At 39.5% G+C, this 13,559-nt stretch overlaps 1 protein-coding gene across 3 annotated transcripts in view; it reads right to left on the bottom strand.

Moving 5' to 3' along the window:
• Positions 1–6,273: 6,273 nt before the first annotated feature.
• PDLIM3 (PDZ and LIM domain 3) overlaps positions 6,274–13,559 on the bottom strand; it is a 30,744-nt gene continuing 23,458 nt past the window's right edge. For 2 of the 3 annotated variants that reach the window (XM_020889914.2, XM_020889915.2), the window contains exons 5-7: positions 10,905–11,035; positions 8,662–8,773; positions 6,274–7,235 (exon numbers count right to left, since the gene is read on the bottom strand). In XM_020889914.2, the coding sequence (XP_020745573.1) occupies positions 7,046–7,235; positions 8,662–8,773; positions 10,905–11,035 (433 nt within the window). In that variant the 3' untranslated portion in view covers positions 6,274–7,045. Of the gene's footprint in view, positions 7,236–8,661; positions 8,774–10,904; positions 11,036–12,584; positions 12,849–13,559 lie in introns of all 3 variants that reach the window. The other variant, XM_020889913.2, reaches the window with a different exon arrangement.

Here is a 13,559-nt window from a genome sequence, read left to right as displayed (position 1 = left end):
CATGATACTTAACATAATGTAATATTCTACAATAGCTGATTTGTCTGTGTAATGTTTGTAGGTTAGGATGGCAGATGTGTACACAGAAATTACTTGTGGATTTAAATGGGATGATTCAACCATACCGTTCAGTACAGGATATAAAAAGCAGATGATAAGAGCTACAGTATAAAAAACTCAAATTTGGCTGGCATACTAATTTCAGTAGACATCTACTCTACTTTTAAGATACTTCCCAATCAATTCATCAGTCAGAGCAGCAATTCTTTACTTAGAAGTTCAGTTGATTTTAGATGTTAGGGTCAACAAGATCATTTGATTGTAAGATTCATTTCTCTTTTGTAAACTAAAGAATAACTTTTAAAAAATAATTTATTTGTCAGAAAATCATTATCATTAATATACAACAAACCCATCTTTGGAGCCAACAAAGTTATAATACATTTTTAAAATGTCTTTAATAATTAACGTGTCTATGATATGAATGGTATCCCAGAAGAGGCCCCTTGTGAGGGCCTCACACCAAGAGACATTCGTGGAGACCCTGTTCTTTGGTGAGAGAGAGAAACTGGATGGTTAAGGAGAGAAACTATCACCCCCAAAATGGATGTATTTGGTCACTTTGGGGAGTATTTATTGCATTTGTGAATGTATGTCCAGGGAAGTCTTATCTGATTACTCGTGGCCCCACCTATCATAGTTCCTGGGCCTGTGACACTGAAAAGTTTGATGATCCCAGCTGAAATTGGTGAGCAAAGTTTAGAATCAAAACACTTACTCTGAGGGATGCTCAAATTTTTCCCTCCCTAGTGTAATTATTGCCCCAATAATTAAGTTTTTGGTGAAATATTCTTAGCTTACACTTCATGGTATTGAGAAGTGTGGAATTTCATGGAAAAATGTTAGTTTCCAGATTTGTGTGGGAAAAACTGAAACATGGGAAGGTTTAGGAACTTTTCAAAAACTCTCTTAACTGGTCAGTGCTAGACTTCTTGATTCTGAAATCCTAGTTTTGCCAAAAACCAGTTTATTTTGATTTTTTTTTTTTTTACCCATAGCAAATCACAGTGTTATGATATAGGACAGCATTTCATCTAAATTTTACAAAAGTATAGAGGGAGTATAAATATTAATGTTAGAACTAAAAGTTTGTTTCCCTGATATGGTATCACATGTCACCTGTACTATTTTCTCAGTATGGTGAGACTGTTCCTATTTCATTTGACCTCATATCAGATGGACAGTGGAGAATTTTCTGTCAGGGGATATGCCTTCTCTGGCCATACATGTCAGTCAGTCCAGAAACTGCTGTGAAAATGTCTGATTTGTGAAGCTCATTGCTAAAGGTTGGAATTAAAATTAGTACTGCCAGTTTTGTTTTTTTTTTAATCTGTGAGTCACAATATTTCAGAATCTTCCAATAGTAGCTCTTTACAGAATCCATTTTCACCTGTTGACTAACAGCTGCAGAATCAAGAATCTGGAACAAATTCAAGGGCTTGCACAAAAACAAGCTAGTCAAATCTATTCTTAGCAATTTATTACCAGACTAAAATACTTCTGGGGTTTTAGCTCCAGAAGATCATTTTAAAAACCTGAGATCACAAGGCTGTCATTAATCATAGCTGAAGTCTATAGTAGTGTGAAAAAGTGACCAAGTGAGTGAGTGAGTGAAAGTCGCTCAGTCGTGTTTGACTCTTTGCGACCTCATGGACTATACAGTCCATGCAATTCTCCAGGCCAGAATACTGGAGTGGGTAGCCTTTCTCTTCTCCAGGGGATCTTCCCAACCCAGGGATCACACCCAGGTCTCCCACATTGCAGGCGGATTCTTTACCAGCTGAGTCACAAGGGACATGATAAATTTTGCAATTGTCATAAGGTTGGTCCTTTGATCAGAGGAACTATGTGCTGGTGACTTACGTCTTGGATGGTTTCTGGACCATCTCAAAGGCTACTTTGTGCAAATGCAAATCTACAGCGTCTTTAGGTATCTTTTAGAGTTAATTTTAACCTGACTTCTTCTATATAGGAGAATGAACCCCGCAACTCACTAAGAATAGCCAGTAGCTTTGGTTCTTAGGAAGTTGATTGCTGCCTTAGAGGACTTATAAATAGTGATATAGTGGGGAAACTCAGAAAGTAGAGTTGATCTGCCTGTACTAAAGAGATAGACAGAGGATTATCACGGGAGCTTGAGAGGGAATAGATATAAGGGAAAGAGAGAGTTTTAGCATGCTGGAGAGTATGTGAGCATGCTTGCTGGCTGAGAAGAGTCCATGACACAGAAGATCGAGTGGGAAAAATAGGCACCCTCTGTAAGATTCACAGACACAACCTTATCTAATGGAAGTGCCTTGTTTCAGAGAAATTCCCTATTGCTTCAGTCTCTGTCAGAGAGCCAAGCTCAGTATCATCATCTCTACAGATCGGACAAATCTTCCTAAGGTCAAAGAAACTTTTGATACAGACTTCCCTGGTGATCCAGTGGTTAAGAATCTGCCTGCCAATGCAAGGGACATGGGTTCGATCCCTGGTCCAGGAAGATTCCACATGCCTTGGGGCAACTAAGCCCATGTGCCACAACTATGGAGTGGCTGCCTCTCACTCACAGCATCTAAAGAAAGTCCATATGCAGCAATGAAGACCTAGCACAGTCAGAAAAAAAAAAAAAAAAAGGAGAGAGAGAGACTTGGTCCTTAATTGGTCCAGATCATGCCCAGTACTCTATTCCTCAAGTTCTCTCTCCAACATTTTTTCCTCCTATATCTAGAATTCCTACCCTTGAAGTCTCTTTTTTTTTTTTTAAGATTAAAGGGCTATCTCCAGAACAAAACACAAGTATTTGACATAAAGGGGGCAGTAGAAAATTAATAGTACTTGTTAGCAGCAATTAGTCTTTTCCATTGGCTGGCAGAAGCAGCACTGGAATCAAGGACTGTCTTCATGTGGAGGAGTGACAAGGTTTGAGACATGAAGCAGGGTTCCAGAAGGGTGATGGCTGGAAGCCTCAGGAACTCAGACAGCAGCATCTGGAGCCCAGATGTGTGAAGGGGCAGGCGGAACAGCATGTGCCCCTGTGTGAGGCATCATGGTGCACAAAGCAAGCTCTTGCACTCGACGTTGGTAGCATAACCTTGACGCTTTAGTGAACCACAGATACACATGCACTTTGGCATATATACACATGATGGGTAATTCACATGTTGTGTTTTTCAATCCCCTCTACTTCAGGAAAGGAGATAAAATGGGAGTTTGATCTCATGAGAGGGAGGTCTGAAACTCTGCAACATATTCTTGCCCTTGGCACAGAAACAACTTGTATATACTCATTTTATGTTCTTCTGAAGTATGATTAATAATATTACTACAAATTTGAAAGAAAGAAATTATGATAAAGCAACCACTTCTTACCATCACATGAAGCATTCTAGCTAGCTTGAAAATGTCAGTTTGTAAATATAGCCAATGTATTAAAAAATCCATTTCGTTGGGTTCAGTGTCAACATTTCTTACTTTGTAAGTGCTCAACTAAGTATTTTATTGAGTGCTCTCCAACATGAATAGAAGCTTAAGACAATTATCTTGAAATATTCATGTGGATCAGACAAATGGTTTCTTTGCTTGAATTATCTGAATGCCCTAAATCTTTCTCCAATTTTGTTTTTTATGCTTAAGATTCAGATGGCATAGCATAAGTAAAAGAAAGGCCACGATGACACGGTAATAAAGAGTAATGGTTATAAAGTAGTAGTTTCTCAAGGCTAAAGTCAAATCTGTTTAAAGGATGGCTTGATAAACTTTTGCAACTCAGCTTGTTAGTAGAAGAACCCCCAAGCTCCATCCTGCCTATATTGGAATGTTCCTGTGATGGACAAACTTTAGATTATCTTATGTAGAGATAAATAAACTGTTTGCATATCATATTAGCTATTAACTTTTCTTTGCTTACACAGGTGAAAATGTGATAACCAGAACTGTTTTTTATTCAAACAGTTGTCCCATTGGTAGAGGGTGTAGCAACTCTATCCTGGGTTTACTCTGAAAAAAAGAGCAATTTAGTTAATCATGAGCCTAGAGTTCTTAAACAGAGATGATTTCATTGATCATTGCTGGTTTTAATAAGCTTATAAATATAAAAACAGTGACTAATCTGTTTTCTCAGAAGATATAGTATTCTGAGAGCTAAATAAGAACTGGTTGGCATTCTTTGTTTGTGGCGTGAATTCCTATATAAGCCCAGGTGTGAATTCATTATTGAAAGACAAAGTGTTAGTACAGGGAGAAATATTGCTTTATTTGTTTACTTTTCTAAGAAGTTTTAATTCCTTTTCATTGTAACATTGCTGTTTTCACCCTGTATTTTATATGTTTTAAAGTGATTTTCATATTGCATTCATTTCTATTGGTTAATTCCGTCATAAATTTATCTTTATGTTCAAATTCTAGATTTAATCATCAAAAGAGTAATTTTAATTAAAAATAATGAACATGCAATTTTAGAATTTGCTTCATAAGCCTTGGGGCTTCCCAGGTAAAGAATCTGTCTGCCAATGCGGGAGACAAGACTTTGATCCTGGGTAAGGAAGATTCCCTGGAGGAGGAAATGGCAACTCACTCCAGTATTCTTGCCTGGAAAATCCCATAGACAGAGGAGCCTGGTAGGCTACAGTCCATGGGGTTGCAACGAGTTGGACATGACCTAGTGACTAAACAACAATAATCACAAACCTTAGTCACATGGACTGAATTCTCAGCTTTAAGCCACATGGCTCCTGAATTTCAGATTAGAGCTCTAGTGCTATTTTTCAAGCTGTACTACTTCTTCCCCTCATTATTGAACATCTGAACTTAAGAAGTTCATTACAAAATATATAAAATATAATTTTAAGGAAAATACAGTCTGATATCTAACATAACGTATGCATTAAGGTACAGCATGACGTCTAATGCACACTTTTCTTCTCATGAGTCTTTCATGCTTATTTAACTTCTTTTTAGTATGGTACACATACCCTCAACTGTGCTTCCTGACTCCAGAGATGCTGTTTGACTTTCTCCAGATAATACCAGGCAAACTTCCACTAGGAAAGGCAATGGGTGTGTGAGAGAGGGGCAGAGAGGGGACACGGTGGGGATTAAGTGCTTCTCAAACAGCTTGTCCATGACCCTCCTTATTGTTAATTCCACGTTTATCCCCTAGTCTAGAAATGCCTATGTTACCAGTTCCCTTGCTTTTTCAAGATTGTGGGTTGAGTCTTCAGTTTTCTCCATTGCTGCTTTGGATTTTAACTTTCTCAGATTTCCTAAATCAGTTCCCACTCATTTGCTCTCTAGCTTCCAAACTTTTTAAGATTATATCCTTCCCAGAAAAAAAAAAATGTTTAAAAATAACATCTGAACAAAAAAAGTAATGTGTTTGAATACAGCCATTCCTTTGATCACATAGTTTTCTATTTTCTTTGAATTGCTCTGTGAACGAATTTGTGTTTTGGTACAGGGGTCACAGTTTCTATCTCAAATAGCCCATAGGCGCCGGGCAGGTGTTCTGTCTTGTGTCACTAGTTCAAAACCCCAGACCAGTCAGGGTCAGAAATAATCAGAGAAGTTTAGGAGAATCCCAGAGCAGTACAACATGGGCCCTAGTCTCTACCTGGGACAATAGGAGAATCCTTGTTCCCGGCCTAGAGGCAGCAGCTGCAGTCAAGTAGACATGACTTTGTGGCAAGGGGGTGAGACCAAGGGCCTGAGACAGTCCCTACATCCCCAGCCTGCTGGTTGCCATGGTTTATACTTGGAGAGCACAGTTTTATAAGTTCTGCTTTGTCCCCAGGGATGAGCTTGGGAAGTAGGTAAGACATGCAACTCAGGGGGCATTGCCGTGGCACCACCATGGTGAAGGGCAAGGTGCCCAAGCTGAGTCAGGGGCCAGATGGGGTTCATGTCTGAGATGCAAAGAAACTATGACTCAAGGGAAAGCTGAGCTGAGACTTTTGGAGGTGGTGGTAAAGGTGGGCTTGTTGTCTGGTTCCAAGTATGTTGAGAAAACAGCACAAGTGGAACCATGGATTTTCAGCAGAGAATACAAGCAGGACCCCAGGAGAGCAGCAGCCCCTTTCCTCCCCAGAGGGTTCCCTAAATGTCTTCTCTTGGAGGTGTCATCTTTGGGAGGAGAAGATGGTGGTGGTGAGCCTTGAGAATAAAGAACTAGCCTTGATGGAGTCTGAACTTTGAATATTTATCTGAAAGAGACATTTAAAATGAAAGAGACTATTTCAAAGCAACAGAAACTGTTTTAATCTGAAACTGTATCACCTTTAACTAGCAAATTTAAAACTTCCCCTCCAATCAGCAGAAATTGTGGGCTCATAAGAAAGAGCAAATGAATTATAAAAATTAAAGAAACCTTATTTTTGTCCTTAAAATACCCTCGTGTACACTATACTTGTCGGTGTACACGACAAGTCAGGACTGGGCTCCCTCATTGGAATGTTGATTTTATCTGAATTCAGCAAGTGCCACTTCATTAGGTATTTTAAAAATATTTTATGTATTTATTATGTTGCATCCGGCAGTACGACTATTTGAATATGAAATTAGAGAGATCTACAGAATTTCTCCCTGACGTGCACTGTAATTGTTGAAACAGACACTGCAGGTTTTGTTAGAATACAAGATTGTCATTTGGTATTTACTAGAATTGCAAAGTCAGCTGGTTAAGGAAAGACAATTGGACTCCCCAAATATCTTGATGTTTACATGTTTGATGGTCATAATAATATAAATGTAAACTGTGGAGAATGACATGAAAAAAATTATTGCTTTAAATGCCATTAAGTTATTGCTAAGCTCCCCCCCAAACAGTTGAATGCATGTTTCTGTTACAGCAGGCGTGTACCTCCCATTCCTTCTCCTAAAAATACAATGTGTCTAAAATCTTGGTTCTAGATTTGGCGTCAGCACTTTGCTATAAATCTGCCCAAAGCCGTTAACACCAGCCTGTGAAGGTGCGCCTGGGTGAGTGCGTGCTCCTTCTGCCTAAGTCTTAAGCTTTGGGATAAAGGGTGACCGTGTCGTAGCCCTCTGGGGGCCTCATGCGGGCCCGGGCGTGAGTTTCACAGTACAGCTCCCCCTCCACGAAGAAGTAGCCCTTCTGTTTGAGGTTGAGGTTGCAGTCGGCGCACACGAAGCACTCTGGATGCCGATATTTGTCCCGTGCTTTCACAACCGCACCACTGGTGGGGGAAAAAGGAGACCCTCGTGAAAACACACATACACACACACACACACACACAGAGCCAAAAACATGACCCAAAGGGAGCCAGCACTGCAGATAAGGCAGGTGTTTCACATTCAGGAAACAATAGCTGTGAAACTGGGCACAGCTGTGGAACTGATGCAGTTGCCAGGGAGAGCCAAGACGACCACAGTAAATCTTCACGGGTTTCTCTTGTTCACGTGTGACTTTTTCAGATTTTTATTTTTCAAACAAGTTTTCTTTTTTTTAGAGAAATGATAGGATCTTACTTCATGATCTCTCCCCATTGTTTCTTTGGAAGCAGGAGAGATGATGCAGATAATCCTCTGCAAAGGAATCAGATTGTGACCAAGGTTGTTGTCTACACAACCAAAGTCCCTCTGCTTACTGTCTAGCTTAGTGGTCCAGCGTCCACTCTATGGAACACAGAACACACCAAAGGGCGGAGATGGAATTTCCATGGGTGGGTACACTTGCCTTTCCACAGTAAACTGTCAAAACAGTTAATCCAACTTCGGAGCAACAATTGTTGGATTGGCCAAAAAACACTCCTTTTGGGTTTGTCCATTGCAGCGTATGGGAAACACCCGAACGAACTTTTTGGCCAACCCAATGCTCTGGGTAACATCACGACCTGTGGTGTGTTACGAGGTCCTCTCTGCCCCCAGCCCCCTGTCCTGCCTGTTTCTCTGTCTCCCAGCTCTCTCTGTGCTAAAAGCAGGCTTATCCCCTCCCCCGCCCTCCAAGGATGCCTCCTGGGTGACCAGACTGATAGCTTCTCGTGAGAGCTAGAGACAGGGGAGCAGAGAAAGGGGATGGGAGATGTGCCCCCACGGGCCAGGAGGTGGAGGGACTGAAATGATCTGGTTCACTTGAAGATCTGAAACTAGCAAGGGTGGCTATTTACACCTAAAGCCCCTAAAATGGAAGCTGTGTGTCTAGAAATCATATTCAGTATTTGTGCAACTTTAAGAAATCGACTAAGGATAATGTGTTTTAATGAACAACTGGATGACCCCCATATTTGTTTTCCTGGGTTTATACAGAAAAAGAAGAATTCAAGGACTATGTATCAACAAAGGGAGGGCTTTTTGAAGTGAAGTCATGATTCTTGGAAATGACTTTTAGAATATACTTCTGGGGCAGTTTCCTTTCATGAGCATATACCTGAAATTATAAGTCAGAATTTCCAGCTCACATTCTATGCTAATTTGGGGGTACACCTAAAGGATTTCTGGTCAAGCTGCCCGAAATGTTGTGGACATTTATATTTCAGTTCGCTGAATGGAAATTTGTTTTTCATAAAACCTAAAGTCTCTTGTATCTCTGGATTCTTAAAGTAGAGGAAATAGGGAACTGATGCCAAGATTGATGGTGAATTTTGGGTTGAAATTGAAACTTACACGATGCCACTCCCACATTTGTCACAGAATGGCATCTTCTGTGTGCCGCCAGCACCGCCATGCACTTTTGTAACTGGAGCCCTCACACTCCGAGTTCCAGCAGGACGGTCATCTGAAAAACAAAGTGCTTCCATTTATGGCCAGGGAGCAGCTGGCTATGGTTTATAGTTTGCTTCTATTTTAAGGTGTGCACTTTAACCTGAGGAATTCTTAGCTGTACCCACAATATCATTTGGAAAGAACCAGGATTCATTCAAGCATAATTTATTCTGAAACAGGACCTTACGAAATGAAATTAGTTAAAAACGGTTGTTGTTTTAGGGAGCTGTTACAAAATGTTCAAGGGAACAGAGAACATTTTGCATCTTTCTTTTTTAAATTGTGGTAAAGTATAGATAGCATATTAAAAAGCAGAGATGTTACTGTGCCAACAAAGGTCCGTCTAGTCATGGTTTTTCCAGTGGTCATGTATGGATATGAGAGTTGGACTGTGAAGAAAGCTGAGCACCAAAAAATTGATGCTTTTGAACTGTGGTGTTGGAGAAGACTCTTGAGAGTCCCTCGGACTGCAAGGAGATCCAACTGGTCCATCCTAAAGGAGATCAGTCCTGAGTGTTCATTGGAAGGACTGATGCTGAAGCTGAAACTCCAGTACTTTGGCCACCTCATGTGAAGAGTTGACTCATTGGAAAAGACCCTGATGCTGGGAGGGATTGGGGGCAAGAGGAGAAGGGGATGACAGAGGATGAAATGGCTGGCTGGCATCACTGACTCGATAGACATGAGTTTGAGTAAACTCCGGGAGTTGGTGATGGACAGGGAGGCCTGGCGTGCTGTGATTCATGGGGTCGCAAAGAGTCGGACAAGACTGAGCGACTGAACTGAACCAATACATAGTATAAAATGGACCATCTTCTCCATTTTAAGTGTGTAATTCACTAGCATTAAGTATGATCACAATTTTGTGCAACCGTCACTGATACCTATTTCTAGAACTTTTTCATCATATAAAACAGAAACTCTGTAACCAGGAAACATTAACTCTGTATTTCATTCTCCTTGCAGACCCCGGTGACCTCTATTATACTTTCTGTCGCTATGACTGGACTATTCTAATGTCCTCTATATAAATGGAATCATGCAATATCTATCCCTATGTCTCTGATTTATTTCATTTAGCAGAATGTTTTCAAGGTTCATCCATGTTGCAGCATATATCAGAATTTTCATTCCCTTTTAAGGTTGAATAATAGTGTACTTTATGGATATATACCACATTATGTTTTTCCACTCATGTGTGAATAGACATTTAGGTTGTTCCCAACTTTTGGCTGTTGTGAATAATGCTTCTGTGGACGCTGGTGCATAAGCATTGGTTTGAGTCCCTGCTTTCAGTTCTTCTGAGTATACATCTAGGAGTGGAATTGCAGGATCCCGTGGTAATTATAGATTTCACTTTTTGAGGAAACGCCATACTGTTTTTCCCAGTGGCTGTACCATTTCACATTCCCCATCAGCAGTTCACAAGGGTCCCCATTTCTCCACATCCTCATCAACACTTATTTTCCTTTTTTTTTTTTTTTTTGGTAATAGCTATATTAATGGGGCATTTTTGCATTTCTGTGCAACTTCTGAAGGACAGGATATATCTTTTGGACATGGAAAATCATTGGTAAGAGTATGAACTCTGAAGACTTCAGGAGTGGGCTGGAGACCCAACTCTGTTTCTTACTGGCTGTGTGGCTTTGTGCAAATCCACTCTCTCTATGCCTCATTTTCTCTTTTGTTAAATAGGGAAAATAACAGCTCCTACTTCACTGAGTTATTGTGAGGATTAAATAATCACATGTGCAAAGCAGCTCAGCACAGGATTTGGGACATAGGAAGTGTTCATTCCAGTGTTATCTAAAAAATTTGATGGTTATGATACTCTGAGATATGGGGGAGGCTGAGAAATCTTGCAGTATTTTATGATCGTTAAGCTGAACTAGCCCTTGACTACTGAGATAGGATTTATCTTTGATGCTCTTTTACCATCAAGTTGGTGGCTACTTAAATATATTCTGGATGTTCTCTTCCTAAACCAAACAACACCAAACCCTTTTCAGCAAAGGGTCATTTGATGACTGATGAAAATCTGTTTTTAGACTCTCATTCCCATTAGGCTTGCTGCCCTCCCCTCCCCTGACCCTTGGAATAACCTCTGTCAACAACGTCTCAGCAGACATTCATGGACTGCTCACCAGGGCTGTCGTTCACTAGTTCCTGGAGCACCCTGAAGGAGCCTGACTGGCGAGGCTGGGTCGGTTCATTCCGATTGTCGTGGAGCATCCGATACACATCCGACTCGGGGGGCACGGAGGCCGTGGGTTCACTGAAACAACATAGCGGGCGAAGCCGCGTCAGGAGCGTGTGTATGTGCAGAAAGACACAAGATAACAATAAGCAGTGACTACTATATTTACAGAACTCCCGAACAGAGATTCAGTATTCTCAAGTTAATCTCTATGATAGTTAAGTATAATGTGAATCCACACGGGTTGCCTTAAAAATATCATTGATTAACCTGGGGGTCACTCCAGCACTTCTCCATGTGGAAGAATCCTTTGGTGGGCAACTGAAACATTGTTAGGGAATAGTAATTTAAAAAATAATGCGTGCGTCTGATGGATATATAATTATAATGTGAACAAAATTAACCTTCTAGAAATAAAAGACCACATACGTGTGATAGAAAGTGCATGAGTGAGCCCAGTTTATCTCAGTCATAAATATGTTAATAAAATTCAGATTCATTTTTGATATTAAACCAAAAGTGTATGGTTTAGTTTTGTTAACTCCTGAATCAAGATAATATTTTGCCTGTAAATCGAAGAATTCAACTTGTCAGTGTTTGAAAGCACATAATATAATGACTTTCACATAGAAGTCAGTTGTATAGGCTACTAAATAGCTACATTATAATAATTTTACAAAAATGATAGATGATTTATAATAAACTTTCTACAAATATATTCATGATGAACAATAAAAAATGCCACAATAAAAATACATATCAGGCACTGTAATGTTTTACTATTTTTGTCACTTAATTGCATTATCTAGAAAAGGTAGTTGCTATTTGCACACATTTTTATTACTTATATCATATTTGAAAATAGTCATCTTACCTATCTGAAACTCCTTGCAGATGGCTTTGAAATACATTATGCTATTATTATCTCATTATATTCATCCCAAGGGCTATCTTTGGGATATTCTTACAAAGCACTTATAAGCATTATAATACTTTATAATGGTTGTATAATATTGAAAGAAGTAATAAGGTTTTATCTTCTAATAAATCTTTTTAATTGAAAAGTACTTTGAACAAATATGCATAGTAAAGAAGAAATTAGTCAAAATAGAGACCAATGGAAATTAGATATCTACATTAGTAGCTTGAGATATTCATTTACAAACCCTTATTCATGGCAAACATGTTAAATGTAAAAATAATTAACTCTTCCACAAGATGCCATTAGAAGAGACAAAAGGTATCATATCTGTTAAAACTTCTCTAAACCTCCCATCCCTTCCCCAGTTTTTGACACCCAAAGAAGAAACACAGTATCCCAGACTATAAATCACTTTTGAGAAGTACTGTCCCAGACATTTGTAAAGTACATTGTAGTTTTTCAAAAGACATGTACATTTCGTCCTGCCATGATTTCATTGTATTGCTATCTGTCACATAAAACTCTGCTTGGATAATTTCTCAAATCGCCATTATCATTAGGCCTAGATATCTGCAATAAACCCTTAGTACTTTTTTTTTTCTTGAAAGCTTTCTTTCGATTAAGACAATGCTACAAGATAGCAGTAAAGTCAACATTGCCCATGTGTTTAGTTAAATGCCCACGGTTCAGAAAGACTCTTATTACCTCATCGAGGGTGTTTCCCCTAGAGCTGTTGAAACCTGACCCTGAAGTGTTTCCATAATATTGTCATCTGAGTACAACTGCATGGGCGTATTAAATTGAGCATGTACAATCTTCACACCAGGAAGTTCCATTTCCAAAGGAATGTTAGGGGCCATCTTAGCAGCAACTTTCAAGTCACCTGGGCAAATAGTACTAAGAGTGCTGACAGAGGAAGGGGTGCTGCGTCCGCTGCCTCCTTCCACACCGGACGGAGTGCTGCATCCACTGTGTTAATGACCACGCCACACAGAAGACGACACGGGAACCAGCAAATCCAGACAGGGGGACACAGAGGACGAGTACACAGGGGTTAAAAGGAAGAGGTGAATTAAATCAGATGGAAAAGGAGTGTCTGTTCCTGGCTAGAATTTGTTTTAGAAAGGGAACACTTGTAAAAATTCACGATCGAAAAAAGTTTCACAGGATTAAAAGATACCGGTGATAACTGGCATTTTTTGGCTCCGCTGTACTATAAAATATGCTCTGCTAGGTGAACGCTTCATGGGAAAAGGGTTGTGTATACATAAAGTGGCTCAGGGGAATTGCATTAGCTGGAATCCTTCTACATTTCTGAGCTGCAGTATTTAAAATCCAAATATTAATGAATGATCCTACACAAATAGGAATATGAATATGCAGCATGAAGATCCAATCAAATATTTAGGTCAAACATTGCAAAATAAGTATTTTCAGAAATATAGTTGGGCTTAATTCAAAGTAATTGGCAACTTGAGGTTATGTGATAAAGATTCTGTTTTATGACTTTTTATAAATGTTTTGTTACTATTTTAACTTTTTCTATTTAATTCTCTAATTTTGTGAAGACTACACTTTAAGAAATTGTTTGGTGACTTAATATAGGTCCTAGAAATAGCCAATAAATGCTTGTCACCTTGAAATTAATAATTAGAGAGCAAATAAAGTGATCTCAGACTC

Source organism: Odocoileus virginianus, chromosome 32 (assembly GCF_023699985.2).
Source record: "Odocoileus virginianus isolate 20LAN1187 ecotype Illinois chromosome 32, Ovbor_1.2, whole genome shotgun sequence".
NCBI lineage: Eukaryota > Metazoa > Chordata > Mammalia > Artiodactyla > Cervidae > Odocoileus > Odocoileus virginianus.
The sequence above is the reverse complement of the archived record's forward strand: the minus strand, read 5'-3'. Positions and strand labels throughout refer to the sequence as shown.